Source organism: Cynocephalus volans, chromosome 4 (genome assembly GCF_027409185.1).
Source record: "Cynocephalus volans isolate mCynVol1 chromosome 4, mCynVol1.pri, whole genome shotgun sequence".
NCBI classification, from domain to species: domain Eukaryota; kingdom Metazoa; phylum Chordata; class Mammalia; order Dermoptera; family Cynocephalidae; genus Cynocephalus; species Cynocephalus volans.
In genome coordinates this window covers 123,991,133-124,012,066 of record NC_084463.1, presented here as the reverse complement: position 1 = coordinate 124,012,066, position 20,934 = coordinate 123,991,133, and the positions used below count along the sequence as shown (strand labels likewise).

At 36.7% G+C, this 20,934-nt stretch overlaps 1 protein-coding gene across 1 annotated transcript in view; it reads right to left on the bottom strand.

Annotated features, from left to right (window-relative positions):
• The window catches only part of LUZP2 (leucine zipper protein 2), a 502,288-nt gene extending 483,612 nt beyond the window's left edge, over nucleotides 1–18,676 (bottom strand). Inside the window, exon 1 of the mRNA XM_063095866.1 lies at nucleotides 18,615–18,676. Coding sequence (XP_062951936.1) covers nucleotides 18,615–18,676 — 62 coding nt within the window. The remainder of the gene's footprint in view (nucleotides 1–18,614) is intronic.
• Nucleotides 18,677–20,934: the final 2,258 nt, after the last annotated feature.

Below are 20,934 nucleotides of genomic sequence, written 5' to 3'. Positions count from 1 at the left end.
TTACCCAGTTTCAGGTATTTCTGTTGTAGCAACACAAATGGACTAATACAAACAGCAAATTTTTTGTCTGAAAATTTCCCTCTAGGTTTTGAAACTCAGAGAAAAGGCATGTACTACTGTTGACACCTTCCACTATTCTCTCCTCACTGTTTGCAGAGGTGGGGAACGTCACTCTTCTGCTTGGACCTTTGGTCTCCCTCTCATTCCCTGAAAGGTTCACTTTTTATGCATCTGGGCTCCCTAGCACTTAACATTATTTCCTGGCATATATCAGGTTCTCAGTAAATATTAATTGAATTAATTTACATATCCTTCTTTTCTATAAAACAACCAATTTCCAAGTAAATTCTGTTGCTCGTTGCCAAAAGTGTCATCCATAGCTAGGGGTCTTTGGGCTCAGGAGACTAAACTTCTGTAGGAAGAGTATAAATTACAGAGGACGTGGTCTCCCCAGCATAACTCTTTCCTTCCTCTTACCTCACATATACTGGACAAAGTGTATGATTCCATAATCTGCTCCAGGAGAGAAAAAAAAAAAAAAAAAAAGTTCTGGGTGAATGTGTAACCCCTGCAACAGAAGCCCTTGGTTAATTAATTTTCTACAATTTATGAAAAACTTCCTGGCTCTAATCATTGCCCAGAAATCTTAAAAACAATAAATAATTGACCTATTGGTATCCTTTAACTTGCAAGCATTCAGAGCTCAAACCAGCAGAAAAGTTTCTGCTCAAACCAGCAGAAAAGTTTTAATGGCAGTGATTGTTTACTACAGCTTTTAGTCTTACTTAATAATAGTTCATTCACTCTCCTCTTTGGGACCCCTGGCCTAAAGCCATGTGAAAACTCAGCTGCTCCTCAGGAGCTTGAACCTCTCCCATCCAGCAATCGGTTTTGTGAATTTGCCTTTCCTTGAGCTAAGCCACTCCAGTAGAACTTTCCTCATCTGAGGGGCTTATTCCAACCATATTGCTTTCTCCACCAGTGGGGAAGATCCTTTAAAAAATCACCCTGGTCGGGCCGAGCCTGTGGCGCACTCGGGAGGGTGCTGCGCTGGGAGCGCGGCGACGCTCCCAGCGGCCGCGGGTTCGGATCCTATATAGGAATGGCCGGTACACTCACTGGCTGAGTGCCGGTCACGAAAAAGAAAAAAAAAAAAAAAAAAAAAAAAATCACCCTGGTAAACAGATTCATGTAATATTACTATGCTATCATAACCTTGTCTCCTCAGCCTTGAGAATATTAAAAAAAAAAAAAAAAAAACACTCAAAATCTAACCTGAAATCATGTTAATTTTTCTTTACATAAACAGCATACATTCAGTTGCTTCCATATAAAGATGGCACCCTGCCACCCCAAGGAAGTGAAATTCATAATTTTTCTGTTGATTGACCTCATTGGGCTGGGGAGAGGCAGGGGCATAATCTTATTAAGGGTTTTCCCTTAATACCACTTTCCTCATTTGCTGCTTACAAGTCCCTTGGGGCTACTCTCCTCAGCTACCCTGAGGTGTGTATATAGTTTATTTGTTCAAGGTCACTCAGCTACAAGGTAACTCACTTACTCAGAAACCATTTTTTTCATGCTTCTACCCTCTCAGTTTCACCATGGAAGAAGAATCAGGGGCTCATCACAACCCTCTATGTCTTGCTCTCCCAGTTTGTCTTGTATGTCATTTCTATTGCCAGAAAAACAAAACAAAACAACCAATCATTTTCTGCATTCAGTGGAGGATTTCTCTTCTACCCATCCAGACTCTTCTTCCACAGACTCTTACTCAATGCCAGTGATAGACCACACGAGTCTGTTTATTGTCACTGTGCTCACCACTCATCTTTAAAACATTCTATTTTCCAAAGATCTGTTTTTTTTTTCCCCCAGCCAAATGAGCTTATTATTATAAAACATAACCTGGGAATCCTGACTATACTTGCAGAATGCACTATATATTTGCACCCATCAAAGTAAAAAATCAGTTCTATTCTCACTTGGTCCTCCACTTAGCATTCTATTTGGCAACTCTTATTTTCCTAGCCTATCACCTTTTCATCACTTCTTTGGGATAAACACTGTCTACATTCAGCCTCTGAAAAGTCACACGGAGACAAAAGCTGATGATTTCCTGAAAGAGCAATTCACTAATTTCTACCAGAGTTTAGCCTTTAATGGAATTCATTGACTGATCTCCCGTGGAAAAAAGTAGGCTATAGAATCAGAGTCAAATAAGTTGGCCTGCAACTTACTGTAAGCTGTAAGGAATGATGGACAGAAAGGAGCCACAGGTAAAACAATATGGGCCGTGTATTATACATATCCTAAGCATAACAAAAAGGAATAGTCTTTACTCTTTTAATTATTTAAACAAATAATCAAAACAGCAACATAATTTAAACGTGGCTGATAGATTTATGTGTTCCTAATATCTGAAAATGCTTTAAGATACCCTTGTTTGCCTGGCCAATCTCATTTCTTTTTCTTGCTTGCTACATTGATTATAAAAATAAAATAAAATAACACCTTACCAATGATCACTAAAGGATGAAGACTACCATCTATGACTCTATAGATTTTCTCTAATGTGCAGATGTTTCTAACTGAGCTATGATCAAATACTTTGTGAGTCCCAAAGCACGCAAAAGTGACTTTATGTTTGGCTGTTTGGCATGTCAGCAAATACAATTTAAATCTTTTATCTTTACAAGAGATTTGTGATATTAGCTTGTCTCCATAAACTGAAAATAGATCATGGTAATCTCTAAATAATAATCATTAAAAAAAAAGACTGAAGGCAAAACAATTGTCATATATGAGAAAACATTAGGAGCAGAAAGTGAAAAGACTCATTTTGACAAGTCAAGCTATATTTATTATACATAAATTGATGTTGAACTTTGCATTGCACGAGAAAAGGAATCAAGTAACAACACACGTCATTATGGTTTCTTTAACGTTTACATTTGTGTTAAAGAGCAATTTTGACACTTGAAATAAAAACCACCTTAATTATTCATTTATAATTTTCCCAGAAAGCTTTACATTGGTTAGGTAAGCTCATGATTATGATGAAGTTCTCTGAATTTCTGTAAAAGACTGATGCTAGATAAGCAGAAAAACATGTAAAGTGAGTATCTTCTTGTTTGCTTTTGTTTCTTGTTTTGGTTGCATCACTTTTGATAAGTTATTTGACATGTATGGGCCTTAATTTATATGTTCATGAATTATGAAGGGATGGAGTAAAAAGTAAAGACCCGTTGAGCTCTGAAATGTTAGAATTCTAGCATGGCTCTTTTTATACTACCAGTATTTTGCTATCACTACTCTTTGTTTTTTAGTCTGCGACCACCATCACATCCTTCAGTAATGCTGTGGAAATATATAGGCCCTTGGCTTCTTCCCTTGCTTCCAGCACTTTCTTGGCTTCACTTCTTCCCCTAGTAGGTCAGCCTTATAATATCCATGACCTGCTAATAATTCTCCTGCCATAAACATGACATTCCTCTCCCAGTTGGACAAAACTTTACAAAGAAATTTCTTCAAACTTTCTTTTTTTCTTTTTCCTGAGAAAAGTTTACTTTCAAGGGGTAGATTTGAGAAAACGTCAATCCCTCATAATACAACATCCAAACATAGATAAACATAAATACTAGTGACTATCACCACAGTGTGATTTTGAGGTTAACCTAAGTAATAGACTCAATTCCCTAAACATTACCATAATTGCTTAAAATATTTTTAAAAATCATCTATATTATATTCTCTAAATATTCTTTTTCCACCCAAAAAAAGAGGTTCAATAAGGCAGAGTGTGATTTAATTATTTAGCAAACATTTAAGCACATATATAAGTTCTTGCTATACTTAAACCACAAAATAAATCATAAAATACATCTAAACTTTGCCTTTAAAATAGTCACTTTCAGAAAACACACATTACTTCAATGTTTGAACATTCACTGATATCATTTTATCATTAAAGAATATCTAGGAGTCATATAAAATAATCATTAATAGTAAATACTCCTATTATTTTAGTGCAAACTATTCCCTAGTCTTGACCCCATGTCCTAGCCAATACCGTACTGATTCAAGCTTTTACCTTCCCCATAAATTAAAATGGTGATTCTAATCCAGAAAATTTGCCACTATCTGTTTTTTGCTTTTGTTGAGGTTTTTTATTTTTATTTAATTTTTACTCTCTAGTGAGAGAGACCAACCTTCTGCTTCATTGTACTCAAAATAGGAAAACTCTTTTTGGAATATTGGAATCATTTAACTAGAAGAGAATTGGAGCAACTGACAGAAGGAAAGACAAAAACAGTATGACAGAGTTTCCAGTATCTATTCTCCCTTTGTCTCTTAGTAGCAAAATCCTGATTCTTACCTGAACATATTGCCCAGGTAAAAAAAAAAACAAAAAAACAAAAAAAAAAAAACTACAAGTCCCAGTTTCCCCATTTAAATGAATATAGCTACTCTAGTAATTCTAGCAAATGAGAAATTTATTTGAAAAACAAAAAAGTTAATGTGTCCTTCATCCATGATGCTGTTCAAAAGTATATTCAATCTCCAGCAGTTACCTCAGACCATGAAGGTAAGGTCTTTAACAGAGCAGAAAGCCAGGAAGAGCCTGGGTCCCTAATGACAGGGCCAGCTTATCCAGTAGGTACAGTAGGCACAGTGGCTAGGGCCCGTAATACTCTTAGGGCCCACAAATATTTTTAAAATTTATTTTAGAATAAAATTTATTCTAAAAAAAATTAAATTTATTTTAGAATTCAAAAATAAACTTTTAGGTTTAAATATATACGTAAGAGTAATATATTCATCTTTATATCAACATAGTCATAAACATTATACATACATGTGTGTGGGGGGTGCTATGGATTGAATTGTGTCCCCCAAAGTCCCAGATATTAGAAACTTAAACCTCACTGTGACACTGTTAAGAGGATAGGAAATCCTATTATGATAATTGAAAGGTGGGGCCTTAAAAAGATAAGATTGTGAGGACCATGCCCTAATGAATGGATCAATCCATTGATGGTTTAATGGTGGTCATGGGCATGGTTCTGATGGCTTTAAAAGGAGAATGAGGAGGTAAGGCTCTCCATCTCTCTGCATCTGTCATTTTGCCATGCAATATCCTGTGCTGCTATAGAGTCACCACCAAGAACAAGGCCTTCACCAGATATGTTCCTTGGACTTTGGACTTTCCAGCCTCTGAAACTGCAAGCAATAAATATTGTGTCTTTACAAATTACCCAGTTTCAGGTATTTCTATTATGATCAACAGAACAAATTAATACAAAGTTACTTCAAGAAGTTAGTGGAAAAATAGAATTAAAAGATAATACAAATATTTACATGAACTTTTAAAAGTATCCACATGTATATATTTGCTAGAGAAAGGGTTGATGAAAATAGAAGTACCTAAGGTCCATGCACTGTTTGCCTACTTGCTGACCACAGAGAACCAATCAGCCCAGGTTTTCCTACCTCTTGTACATCTTATGTGTGAAAGAAACAAATCTGTACCTAAGGAACTGTGATTGAGATTTTTTTCATACAAACCAAAAGACTGAATCTTAGCTGATTAAGGCAGCAAGGCTTTCAGGCAAGTAATCACATCAACATAGGAAATGTACCTAAATATAAAACCAAAGCCACATATGATAAAACATGCCAAACATTGCATAGGCACTACCACCTTTCATCCTGTCAGGCTGTTAGCTTTTGCTTCATCTTCCAGCTATGAAAATGGGAAGCACCACAATCTAAATCCAGGTTAATCTTAGCCATCACACTCTGCTCTTTCCTTTCCTTCCTTCAAGGCACAGGAGCTAGCCAGCAGGCAACTCTACCTCCTTTACACTCCCACTTTCTAGTTTCCAAGGCAACTTTGGTGTTGTAAAAGTGGAGCTCAGAACCCTGAGTTTGGGCCACCTAGTTGTCATTACCAACATTCTCCTCATCTAGAAAATGAGGTTATTACTAATTGCTACAGAAGGTGCTACAAAGATGTATGAGTATATATGAAAACTTAAAATGCTATTAAAATGCCAAATATTATTTCTCCCTCACATGATGCCCTCTCCCCTTCAACTCTGTCTTTGGGAGTCCTTTTAATGTGATGTCAGTCAAATAAAAGAGTATGTAGAGGAAGTGGGTACAGACATACAGGAAACACTGTAGTAATTAATAGAATCAAACGGCGTGTGTTATCAAAGCCTATTTTCAAGGATAAGTTCTAAGAAAACTGCAAATATCTATGTGTAATGTATATAATATATTTATTTAAATTGTATATATTTTTTTGTGCATGCTATATATGTGAGATAGTATATTGCTATATAATATAGTTTATAGTATGTATTATATGAATATACATACACCTCTATGTTGATAGTTTTCACATGAAATTAAGCATTTTTTTCTAGATATCAATTTTGAGATGAAAATTCCAGTCTATATAAATGAGTTAACTCTAAAACAGAGATATGACTGTACTGTACTTCACAGTGCCATCTTCTGATTACCAATGAAAGTACAGTTCCAGTAAATCAGCACTTAAGCTTCCTAAAGAAAGCTAGCTTCTATCATCATCATCATCATCATTATTGAGTGGTTAGGCTCTCAAGCAGACTGAGTTCAAATAATGAGTTTGTTGCTTTCGACATCTGTAAAACAAATGATGACACTGTTTACCACATGAGATGCCTTGAGTGTTCAGCAATCAAACAGGGGGCATAGAGCTATGATGCACTGAAGGCTCACTTAAATCACTCATCTACGGACATGTAGCACACAAGTCCCTTTTCCCACCAATCTGCATGTGGTTTCCAACAGCTCTTTGGTTTCTGAGGTATTGCCAAATGCCTGGAAAACACGATTTTAATGCTAACATTTATTGTCTCAGGATTCTGACCTTGAGGCTTATGCCTACTCAGTCATGGGTTCGAATGTCAGCTCTACACTTTATTAATTTTTTGACCTCAGTTATCTTAATTTCTCTAATCCTTAATGTCCTAATTTATAAAGTGCCTTCATGAGGTACTGAAAAGCATTAAAGTAACCCTAAAGAAATCTGTAGTACGATTCTTACACATAGAAAACAATAACCTTTAGTTACTGTTATGAATGATTTTTAGAAATTAAATGAGTCCAAGCAGTTGAGATAGCTACCCAGAATCACACAGGTAGAAGATGCTGAGCTGCAGTTAGAACACAGGTCAGCCTGATTCCTACACACTTGTTCTTAAGCCCCCCAGTTAACATTTGGAAAACCTCTGGAGCCAGGCAGCAGAACACTACAGTTCACTGGGGTCCTTGGAAAACAACATCTACACATAAAGAGAATTCTACATTAATATAGGATTAGTATTCTTTTACAATATAAACAAAATAAACATTTTGTTAGAACTTTAAGAAAAGGATCTTCTATCATTTTTGTAAGCTTAGAGGATACCTGAGAGGAAGTTACATTTTACCTTCCTTGCTTCACTGTATGTAAATTCCCACCTACTTATTTATTTGAGGAAGGGCATGCATATAAAACCAGAACCTACACATGTTGAATCCAGGACAAATTTAAGGTCATTCCAGTACTTTCCTTTACATACTGGAGGTGCTGTAGTGTAGTGATGAAGGCCATGGGTTCTACTGTTATTTGGGGTTTTAATTTAGGCTCTGCTACTACCCAGTTTATAACTTTGGGCAAGTAATCTAACCCCTATATGTCTCAGCTTCTACATCTATAAAATGGAGGCAACATCAGTAACCACCTCAATGGTTTACTGTGAGGATTAATCCAGTTGAAGGTAAATATTAAATAATCGTAAGCTGTTATTTATTACCATTTGTCTTCTACTTATTTTCTTTTTTACTCCAGGAGAACTAACTAATGCTGTGGAGAGAAAATGCATTAAGGCAATATGGTGTCATATTGTACTTCCTGTTTAATATAAAAATTTTATTCAAAAATTTCTTTTCCACGTCATGAAAAATCAACTGCCACTAATGGGGGGCGGGTAGAGGTGAGAGCTACATGTTACTTCTGCTTTGTCTGAAAACTCAGATCTCCTGGTCCACAAAGAAATCAAGAGGCATTTCTGTGGCCTCAAGTGCAGGTCTTGGTCTTCACTGACTATTGCATAACTTGGTGTGATGAAAGCTGGGGGTGAGGTGAAGTTTTCATCCTTTTCAGTGTAAGTAAGAGATGTCACCTCATTCTCTTATACTTTCTAGATAGATTATGCTTCCTGATAAATACATATAAAGTAGTTCTATATCATTTAGTTTATTTGAGCATTTTTTTCAGACCTTTGCAGAAAGGTACATGAGGCAGGAAGTCATTTTCATGTAACTGAACTTATAAGTGCAGCCTGATATATAACGAGATATTTGCTTATTAAATGTATTTTATATGCATGTAAAAATTGGTGGGATTTTTGTTTGTTTGTTTTGTTTTGTTTTGCCAAAACACTACCGTCTTCCCATCCTCTTGACTTCAGCAGCATATTGCATTTTGAGTAAATGCCAAAGAGATCAAAGCATTTTAGACTGTACTGTTCTCAAATACTAGAGTGGTGGTTTATAAGCTTTCACCTACGTAGGAAGCACCCGAGTTCCACATTAAGATGAAAATTCACTGGCTTCTTCCTTAGAGAATCTAATGTAATATGTGGAGGGTAGGAACTGGAATCTGTCTTTTTAAGAAGCAGCCCAGGAGATTCTTATTCAGATAGGCTGAGAAGTATACTTTAAGAAACACTGATCAGTGGAAATACACTTTTTTATATATAGGAATGATAAAATTAGCAGGCAAACTTTTGAAATAATAATAAAGGCTACAATTTGGCTGGTCTTCCAACTAATGAATTTTTTTGGCTGATTTATCTTAAGAATATTTTTAATGTAACCTGTCCCATCTCATGAAAACATGCAGTTATTTGCCAACATGGTTTAATTTCAGCATTCTTATTTATAGTATAGATTATTATTTTTCCTCAGTTTCATTTATACAGAGATTATATTCTACAGGTAGTGTTATGGATTCATTCATAAAGCCATTCCCTGAATGACAGCCTAAGATGACCATTTTCCATGTGGGTGAATACAGGCTAGTCAGTCATTTAACATGTCCAAAACTCAGGTCTCCCTGTTGATAAAACATGTATAAATATAATGTTGTGAAGAAGTAAGGGTTTAGTGACAGAGTAAGTAGCTAGCACATTTTCAGGGAAATGATCAGTCTCAAAAATGTTGATTGACTTTATAAGTTACAATTTTATAAAATGACCAAATGAAAAAAAGATATATACAGAACACAAAAAAGATTCAATATATTTCCCTATCTTTCTAAACTGTAGTGTCAGAAAAAGAACGATTCCCCTCCCCACTTTTTTCTGTAAACTTCTTATTTGTAGAAGGAGCTCACATTTCTCTCTATGGCATTTGAAGGAAAAAGCTACATGTTCTCAACAATAAAAAGCTTCTTCAACCATATCTACTCCTTGCCAACATGTCACTTCAATTTTTCACGCACTTTCTTGTTTCTTTTATAATTCAGAGATATTTTCCTCCTTTCCTGTCCAATGCTAAGGGCTTAGTTCACTGCAAAGACCAGCAATGAATGACTGTAAGCATTAAAAAAGGGAAAATTGTTCAAAATGAAAAAAAGCAGGAAGGCTTGTAATGAGGACTTTTCTTTCCACACTTACCATTTCTTTTAATGCACACAGCATTCAAAGAGCTCCAGCGTGCTAGGTCTTTCATTTCTCTCTGCCATCTCAGAACCTCTTCTGGACCATTCTGTGGAGTTCATGACCAGCCTTACCCCATAGTGAGACCACTTAATTATAAAAGTTTAAGAACTTTCACTTGCCAAAAGGCTTGTTAATATTTATGCTGTCCTAGTTTAAGATATACCCTTTTAGTTCTGCCATCTTTAGGTAAACTTTATCAATGAACCTTCTTTAAAGGCATTAATGTCATAATATAAGAATATAATTGTAAAAGCTATATTTAATGTTTAACCATATTACAACATAATTTGGAGCTTTCAGATCCTGAAAAGAAGCCAGGTCAGGTGATACCAGCCTTCCTTACATTTTTCTTGAGGTATGTTACAAGTGTTTAATAAGTGTTCCAAACTGGGATTGGTTTAGATGACAGAGAATTGGCTTCCACATTAGCCCCAAATTATCTGTATGAACTTGAAGGAAATAACACCATTTCAATTCAGTTTGTTTTCATCTGTAATAAGGGAGGATAGAAATGAGCTCCAAAATCTCTCCACCAACAATTCTGACTTGCCTACAACAGTAGGAGAGGAGTTTTTAGCAAGGATCATTCTTTCTGAAATGCAAGTACACTCTGGTAGGCTAAAACTCCTCTAATCCTTTCCATCAGATAATATAAAAATGGCAATATAACGAGCTGTATTTCTCTGTCTTAGACAATATTCTTTGTATACTTTTGCTTATTCAATCCTCTTGACCAATCTATGAGAAAAGCACTGTTATCACCTTTTTACCAATCAGAAAAATGTGGTTAAGAGATGTTTATTGACACACAAATTCACATAAGTAGGTCTGATCCACCGTCTCTCTTCAATTTCATTTTTTTTGGGGGGGGGTTAACCTCATGCAACAGGACAAACATCTCTTGTAACCTCTGTCCTCCCCATACATTCCTCACTCCATTAATCAGCTACTCACTAAATAGGTGCTTCTAGATGCTAATGGTATTTTTGAATCAGAGTCTGAAGGGCAGGAAATTAGAAACCCTCATAATCCTCTGGAGGGTAGGCAGAAGGAAGTCACAGGAACTCCTTCTTCACAGGGGACACAAGATGAATGCTGACCCAGAATCTGCATTTTCTCTCACAAATACCTTGGCTCAGCTACAAAGACTAGTTGGAAAGGCAGCAAGTCATTGCACACTTTTAATCCCATTGTTTTCTAAGCAACAGAGAAAAAAATAAAATGAGGAAGCTGAAGATGAGAAGGTGAATGCCCATAACCTTCACTCTTAATAATCAGCAAGAATTAGAATTTAGAGTACAGCATTTTTTTCCTCAGGTAATCGCTAAAATGCATTCTGCCACACAAATGAGCAATGTTTCACATCTTCATGAAAGCCATTCAGTGGCTTAATTCCCTCTCCTCCCAGCAGAATCTTATCAGGAATAAACCATGATTTTATAATTTTAGATCTACCAGTCTAGAACTTTGAAATTGATTTAAGAAACTCATTTATTTTGACTTTTAATAAAAGTATTAAATTACATGTTAATTGTATGAAGTGTCCTGTATAAAATCAACACATAAACGGTAATATCTCTGTATAGTTATAGCTAACATGTCTTCACATTCCCTGAGGGACTACGAGGTACAGCTACATGCCATGCACTCAGATACAACTTAAATACATTTCCTCTAATCCTAATGGCCCTATATTTTAGCCTTTTCTATTTTTCATTTCATAGATAAGAAATTTAAATTTCAGAGTGGTTAAGAAACCTATCTGAAGGCAAAGATCTTATGTTATGTGCAGGTAGGATGAAATCTATGACCACCTGCCCCTAAGGACATTATATAACTATAGATGGCATATAAGCAATGATGAAAGTGTAGAAAAATGCAAACCCAACAAAACGTAATCTCATCATACATTAAGGCTGCATGTGAACATATTTAGAAACTCATCTTTACAAGATAGTCAAGTATGCTGCAAATTGAGCAATTCCATTCAGTTTCAGCATAGATTTAATTGGTGAGGAATATATGAGCAAATGTCTAGGAACTATTTATAAGAAATAGTTTCAATAAGGAGATTTCAAAGGCACCAAAAATATCACCTTACAATAGAACTGAAAGGTCAACAGGAACCATTATAGACATATATTTGGGAGGTAAATTGTATGCAATGGTGTGAACTCATGAATGACTGTGCTCTGTGTTTTGAAAATGACCTAGAATTATTTTTTAGGCCAGCTCTGTCTTCAAAAATCAACTGAATACAGGATGACAAATGGTGTTCATTTCCTCATTACTGTAATTCCCTTTGTATATAGGTTGTTGTTCTATCATGGTTGCACATGGTCAGAGAATTTGTTTTGTTTGTTTGTTTGTTTTTAAAGATGACCAGTAAGGGGATCTTAACCCTTGGCTTGGTGTTGTCAGCACCACGCTCAGCCAGTGAGAGAACTGGCCATCCCTATATAGGATCCGAACCCATGGCTTTGGTGTTATCAGCACCGCACTCTCCTGAGTGAGCCATGGGCCGGCCCAGAGAGAATTTGTTTTGAAATTACTTCATATTCCACAGTAACTAGATTAGTTCTGGATACATTGTAGTACCAACTACTCACATGTTGCTTGATTAGAGAACAGATATGTCATAGAGAGCAGTCACAGAATAGGACAGAAAGAGAATTGTGGCAAGTTCTGGGTTCTAATTTTGATTTCCCTCTATGGCCTTGGACTAGTCTCAACCACCTTGGGACTTGCTTTTCTCACCTCTAAAGTATAGGGCTTTGGACTAGAACACAAATTTGAATGCACAGCATGGTTCCCAATAGTAGACTCTTTAAAGTACACTCAAAGAGATTAAAACATTCAAAAGCAACAACAAACAAGTCAGATATAACTGAAATGCAGTCACTACCTATGGTATAACAATATCTCCTAGTGTTAAAGAATGCATTCTCACAGCACACCGTTTACATGGTTGACCTTCAGCGGTGCCTTCTATACTCATGAAGCAAAGTTCTTACAAGTTTTGGTAAACATGCACCCTTTCTCTGATGAAGCCTTAACACGATCTATACTTTTTATTTCCTCTTTGCAGCAAATCACACCCTGTTCTACGATCCACTCGGTTGACAGATATCATTGTCAATACGCAACCACACACATCCACAGTAATCTATGGTCACACACAAAAAAATTAAGATTTTTTTTTTAATGTAATGGTCAGAATTTCATGGCATAATTGTGAAGAATTTATGATAATGTATGTGCAAATTAGTTGAGACTAGATGATCGTTGAAGCTATTTTCAAAACTGGCTTAGTGTAAAGTCCCTCTCATACGATGATTCTTAAGACATATAATCGTTGGGCTTCTTATATGTCAGTGGTTTTCAAACTGTTCTTCATAGCAGAAAAAAACAAAAAAACTCAATGTTGTCTTTTCTTCCGTTAATTTTTCTAAATGTTTGCAACTTTCAGAGATTTCTAGTAGATGATAAAATCGATGAACAAGTAAAAAATAAAGTCATAGGGATTTTTACATCCATCCCGCTCGTGTAGTTTGAAAGCATCCTTCTTACTCATTGACATCTCTGATTATGGCTTGGATTTGATATGATTTATACATTGTAAATGCAATTGAAATTTAAACAGGCACACAAGTAGCTGAATATATACTTTCATGCTAAATCTCATTCTATGGGATTAAATTAAATATCTCATATTTTTATGGTGTTCACCTAAGTGCACAGTGCCATCCAGACACTTTGCCACCAGAGTTACCAAGTAACCCTCACTACACCTCCTACTTCCTCTCTTCTCTGCTTATCTTTCCTTTCTCATGGATTATAGAGCTGATTCTTGTTAATTTGATGTCATCTAATTGATTTGTATCCAAGTTTTCCTTTATTCTGCTATGTCCAGATCAATCACACAAAGTTTTCATGAAAATAACAATAGTATAGTAGCAGTTGCATAGGCTAATCCCCGTTAATCACTTACTGTGTTCAAGAAAATATGCTAAGCACTTTCCAGCGATTAATTCATTCAGTCTTAACAACCACCTTCTCAAGTAGTTTCTATGAGCAGTATGGTTTTCCACAAAAGAAAACTGCATGAGAGGATAAGCAATTTACCTAACATCACACAGCTTGCCAGGGTTGCAGGATATTGAAGTTGATTATAGATAATTATTCTTCTCCTTGCCTTTGGAAAATAGAAGCTACTTCTGTTACCCCTTAATGGGCATTATTCATTCTCTCCTCCATTCGCACTTAGAACTTTATGTAAAACTTTTGTCATTATTATTTACTCAATGATTATTTGTTGACATGACTAGATGATGAAGATATATATTTATAACTAATCAATTGTTTTATTGTCCTAATGCCTCATGCAATAACTGACTGATTGCAGACATACTCTCAATATGTGATAATGAAAGTATCGAAGATACCTCTAGAAGGATGAAGATAAATTCAGATAGTTTCTTTTTTTGGACTTCTCAGAGAGGAAAACATAATTTTAAATGGTATCTGTTTAATCAGGTTACTTAAATGATTTAGCCACATTTGTTAAAGGGATTTTAACAAATCCTTAAGAAGTCACTCAAAAGCAGGAATACACACAGTCTGTCATAATACACACAAGAAAGCAACATTTTATTAGAGCCACATATTCCTCAATAGTTTCAGCGATTTTTGCTTTCTGGTTGGAAGGTCAAGTTCTTCCTTTCAATGAAATGGAGTTTGCTTTAAGACAATTGTATGGTCTAATCATAAATGTTTGAAGTGTCCCTGTTTTTAGTCATAGAGAAAATTTAATCCACAAAATAATCACCGAGTAAGGCATTTTAAAAACTGCTCTCATCACAAAGAAATAATATTTTTTGTGATGATGAATTTGATGATTACCCTGATTTGGTCATCACACATTGTGTACAGGTATTGAAATCTAACTCTGTACCCCATAAACATGTACAACCAATATGCGTCAATTAAAAAATGAGTTAAAAAACTGCTATTGGAAATAGAGAACTAAGCTCCAGATCTACAACTTGAGAAAAGTTGAAATATTTGCTTGTTAATATCTTTTTAGGAAAAAGATTTCTCTAACACATTTACACTGGATGGTACAATTCTTATCATGATAGAGAAATGTAGGTAGAGTCAGATGAAGAGGCATGTGTGGCAGACTCACTGTTTTCAGGACTTGGGAAAACAAACACAAATTATCTCAGACTATTTCAAGAGACCTAAAGTAAGACTGCTTTTTACATCAAATTTATTTGCTTAGAAATATTTTTTCCACGGGCTTTTTGTTTATTGTGATTCCTGTCCTTTCTTTCATCCTACACAGCAACTTGATTCTGAGGTTAGATTAAGGTACAGAACAAATAGGAGCCAGGGGCATTCTCAATATATAGTATCATCTAAAAATAGATTTCAAAGTAAACATGTGGTGTGACTGCTGATCAGAGGGCCCAGGAGAGACCTAAAAGGTGACTCCTATTGGGAAGACCATAACCAACCATCTGCTCAAAGTTCTTGCTTGATGGAAAACCACTAGAAGTCAGTAGACCTTCACTCCTCCCCTGCCACGTCTCTCTTCCCTTAAAGTCATTTAAAACTTAACAATCCAAAGGAATCCAGAGTATAACCACAGTGTAAAGGAACAGAGGTTCAGCAGAATAAAGCACAAGCCATCTCCAGCACTCCATGGGTCCCTTTTCACCCAGAACTTCTAAAGAATTTTTCACCCTACCATTTCTTTCAATACCTACACTACTTCTTTCTGAAGTGAATTACCGGCTACCTTGGAATAGCAATTTAATACTTCTACAAAATGAGGCTATTTAAAAAGTACAGTCATTCTACTCTGAAGCTATTTAACCGACACATACATTTGCTTTCTTTGACCACATTTATTTGTTCACAGGTTAAATGGGTTTCTGTATTAGGAACATTATTCATATCATTAACTTGAATTTTTTGAATTTATATGTGCTTTCTAAACAGTGGAGACAATATGTCAGGAAACTAAACAGCCCTTTTTAACTCTATGAGGTTTACCAGTAAAATAGGAAAAATGCTTGGCTATTGTTGAAAGTGAACAGTTCTCTTTCTTTCAGGACAAATAAAGTAGCTATGATTGGTAGGTTTTTGATGTTGTTCACTAGGATTTTCAAGTTTTAGCATCTAAACTTGCTACAAAAAATATGATGAGGAGGATTAAACAACAGCAGATGCTATTCAAAAATTCCTATTTAAAAGGTAGAATTGTTTTAGAGTTGTCATCCCGGTGGCTATAATACTATTATATAGTGACTATCTTTCTCTAACTGCAGAGTGCGTTTTAATAAACACATTACTTTATAAAAGAACTAACTTTGGACCTATTGGAAAGAAAATAACAAAGTGTAAAGGAGCTGTACTCAGAGAAAGAGATGATGAAGCAAATATATATTTGCATCAACAGTCTCAGCTTCACATTCCCAACACTTTAGAAAGAATTTGACAATAAAAGACAAGTGACATCACACGAAGTTTATAAGAAAAACAAGCAACTGCCCTATGGCTCTGCTAATGCATTCAATGCAGTCTGAGTATGTGAAATACCATTTGCTTCACATACAAGACCACTGACTAAGAAACTAAGTTAACAAAAGTCTTTGGCTAGAAAACCCACTGTCACAGGTGGCCATAGCTGAGCTACAGTTTTTCCCAGTAGGACAATAAGCTCATGAGACTGTTCTTGCAAATTTATTCAGTTTAGGTCCTAACAGTCACGTTACCCAATGCCCATAACTGTTAAATATTGCACAAAGAATATCTTTCTGTTAGAGATTTTAAAAACATATTCTCTTCCTGCAAAATGACAATGTTGATAGTACCACATGCATTTTCAAATCTGTTCACTGTCCCATGGTAATCATTCAGTAAAATAAATTGCTATAGACTAATCGCACTAGGATTGATTAAGGTTTCACTTTTTTAAGCCCAGCATGCTCTCCTTGTAAAATTTAAAGACAGTTTTCACAAGCAACCAATATTGTATAAGTTTTATTTCTAATGCGAACTATGGATTACTATTCTAAATTTTGTTGTAATAAATGTGTTGACCCTTTTTAAAGAAATTTATCCTCATAGAAACGAACACTTTTATAGAAGGGAAAGATGATGGATCTTTGCCCTCGTGTTACATAACCAACATTAAAACTTTGGAAGCTAGAAACTAGAAAACTTCCTCGGTCACTTAAATTATAGCATCTTTAAAAAGCAAATGTACTTTTGGAACTGTAGAGGTTTCTACTGTCTTTAAAATCACTGAAGGCTGGACTTGTATTGTTAAAATACTATTTTATTCATGGGTCGACTGACATCTACTTAAGTGTCCAAACTAAGTGACTAGCAAGAATTAAGTGAATATCAAGAATTCAAAGAATAACTGGGCTGCATAGTTTGTATAAGCTCTCTAGAGATAACCACAAATATTAAAATGGGCCCTGCTATTTATAATACTGAGAAACAAAGTGGTTTTCTTTAAAGTCATTTGCATTTTATGAAGTGACAGCAAACCTGAGAGAAAGAAAAAAGTCACATTTCGTTTTAGTTTGGGAAAGTTACCTGGGCTTTGCTTGCAAAGAATGACTAAATTCATCCATTACTGGAGCTAAATGAAACAGTCACTACACTAAAAGGAAAGTTTTAACACAGGCCTAAAAGAGGATGTGTAGAATAGGAAAGAAATAAAAAATTTTATGGTCTTGATATTTAAAAGATCATGAGTTTTCCTCAACTTTTTCCTTTTCAGAATCAGATACAACTCTCTAACCCCCTTTATTTTTCATCAGATGCACAATCAGATAATGTTTCTATTCATGCAGATTTAAAAGGATACTCATCCTGTGTGGGTTATTCTATTTTATAGTAGCCAAGGGAAAGAGGTTGCTGCCAATATGATGCTAAGGACATACAGAAGAAAGACTCAGTCCTGGGCAACTAAACAGTCCACCTTTGTGCTGTGCTTGTGGAAGAAGAAAGCAAACCCATCAACAACTTTGGGACTTGATCAAGAGTGTAGGGAGTGACAAAACTCTTCTCAATCACTGCATTTCAAATCTCCGCTAAAAATAGCTCCTCTGTGCTGAGACTTCAAGTCCCATCTATGTCCAGTGATGGAGTACAGTACTTAATTGTTTCTGACTAGGGTCTCTGCATCAGCACTCTGAGATGTCTTGTAACTTTTAATCACCTTCTATGCTCTTTAATTAGACCTGTTCACAAGCAGCTAAATGAAAACGCCTATCCCTAAGCCTACCCAAAATGTTAAAACAGACCATTTCGAGAATCCAAAAACTTTTGTACAAGTCTTTGCATCTTCCAGGATTAATCTGTTGTCTCTGGTTTCCTGTTCTTTAAAATTAGTCACACTTGGGGGAGGTGGAGAAGCTCTATGGCTATTAAGACAGCTCCAATGTAAAGACATTGCCTAGTGACAATTCCCTCCTCGCCTATCTCCTTCCTTTATTTTGTTTTATTCCTCGTGCTCTCTGTTCGCTACTACTAGGACTGGAGGGAAAAATGTCTTTCCCTTCTCCCCCCCACCCGCCCACCTCCGAAGGGAAAGCTCTTGGTTCCCTCACTGGGAGCAATGCTGAGACTTTCTCCAAGGGACTGGGATAACTAGAAATGGGTTCTTCTCTCCCGGAAGGATTTGAGAGCCCGAGTCATAGAGCGATTCTCCTTCTTAGGCGGGAGATGCAAACACCTGAAGTGCCTTTGACCCCCACTGGTGACCGCAGCAGGACCAACCTCGCTCCGGCAGCGCCCCTTGGCGCAGGTCCCTCACGCTCCCGGACTCACCTGGTGCTGAGGACCAGCGCCGGCAGGAGCGGCAGCAGGTAGTGCGCTGGGCTGAATTTCATGCTGTCGCCTGCCGGGGTCCTCCTTCCCTCGCTGCCTTCTCCTCTCTCTCCTCCTCGGGGTCCTGTCGCTCCTCGGAACCCGGCTCTGTCCCCAGCCTGCGATGAGCCCTCTCCGGGGGTGGACAGACGGAGACGGACAACGGACGGGCGCCTCGCGAAGGAAGGAACTGGGAGCAGGGAGTATCTTCGGGAGTGATGTCACCAGCGAGGCGAGCCCTGCCCGGGATTGTTCGGCGCCACCGCTCCGGAGCCCGGAGGGCGCGTTGTCACTGGCGCTGGAGGAGGTGCGGGGAGAGGGTGCGGGGCAGAGATCGCCCCGCGCGCTCCGGTCACTCGGCTGCGTTCTGGTCACTCGGCTGGACACCGACTTGGAGCTGATTATTTACTCCAGCTTCTCCCGAGAACGGCGAGGGGCGGGGCGGGGGCGAGGAGAAATCTGTTCTGCCAGTAATTGAACTTGCGTACTCGGCAGGAAGCGCGACCGATTGTACTGAGAAAGACTGTCACACGCTTAGGGTCAAAGGCAGGTGTCCCTCACCTGATTAAACCATGTCTAGAAGGACGTCGCTCTGGAGACAGTGTTTAAAATATTGTTCTAATTAGCAATGCATGATGATTTGCCTGATGCGGATGGAAGAAGAGCAGGAGTAAGCAGCGTCCAGAAATGGACCCTCAGCCCCTAATGCCATTGCAAGCTTCTTAACCCCTAATTGTCGACCACAAAGAGGTTTCGGGACCGTAAAGACGTCTGCTCCTTCTGTGTTCTGAAGATTTCTGATCTTCCTCTGATTTCAATCTATCTGTTTCTATCAGCTGCTGGCAACGGGGTTGGAGCTTCTGACCCAAGTTCACGCACCTGAAGGAGTCCTGTTCCTCAGGTGAGACTCATCAAGGACATAACTGAAAAATTCATCAAAATGTTAACAGTAATTAACTCGGAGTGGTGGTATTGGAAGGCAAAGGATTTTATGTCATTTCGCTTTCTATATTTTCCAAATATTCTATAGTGAACATCCAATATTTAATAAGGTTTATTTAGGAAACTTAAATAGAAAAGTAATATAACACAACTCATATAAAATGCCATTTTGCAAAAGCAGTTCTGGAAAAATAGCCACTTCATCTTCTGAAATATTCAATTCTGGGGTCTTTACAACATTTTTTTTTTTTTTTAATATTCCAGCAAAATATCCCGGTTAAATAACCGTATAAAGCACTTTTTCATACATTATTTCATTTATTCTCACAAGAGCCATCCCAACGAAATAGAAATTAATATTTTCACTATTACAGATGTGAAGAAACTAAGCACCATTGTGATATGAGCTGAATTATTATTATTATTTTAATAAACAAAGAACTGTTTCTCCTAAGTCCTAAGAAAACTCTACTGTTGCAGTACACCAAGCTGGCTGTTTGACACAAAGCTGGTGTTCAGTTAAGAATGATATGCACCAAAGACTCAAAGATCAGTTGGTGTTCAGAAATTCCTATCCAGAGGGCTCAATTCATACTCCATTTTTATCAGAGATAAGCCATTTACAGTAAAATTTAGATGAAGCATCCCCTTTAATCTCATTTTTCAAAACATTATTTGTAGGAAAAATGATTTTGATATAAAGCTTTATTTTAAAGAGGATGTGGGTTTAAAGAGTTAACCATTTAATTTACTGATTGGTTTCTGTTTTTGTTTTTAATAGGGTTGAAGTTTAAGACATTCATATAGAACAGCTCTGCTTTAAAACACTGGGCTGCTAAAATAGATGAGTAATAATTTTTGCAAAGTGGATATCAGCCCCTGGGGCTATAGTAAGATCCACAACAGATAAAACTAGGCATATACAAAGCAATTCACTTGTGAAATGCATGCCATTTGCAAAGAAAAATGACATCACACTTTGCTAAAACAAAACTCTGATTCCAAGGGAAAATATGTACTCAAGTTTGCTCCTGCCAGAGTTTTCTAACAATAGATTTCCTGCTCACTGTGGAACATAATCATATGAGATGAATACATAACAAATAAATATGGCTACTTGGTAATAATAATAATAATAATAATAATAATAATAATAATAATAATGTGTACATAAGAAATGATACTCATTTGTGGGACACATTTTTTGTCTATATAGCAAGTTTGCATTCATTACATTATGTCCTAATCATAGGAACCAAGTGTGGTAGTCACTTCTATTATTTTTCTCTTTCGAATTTTAGGGGACAGACTCAGAGTAGCCAAGGAACTTGCTCAAGGT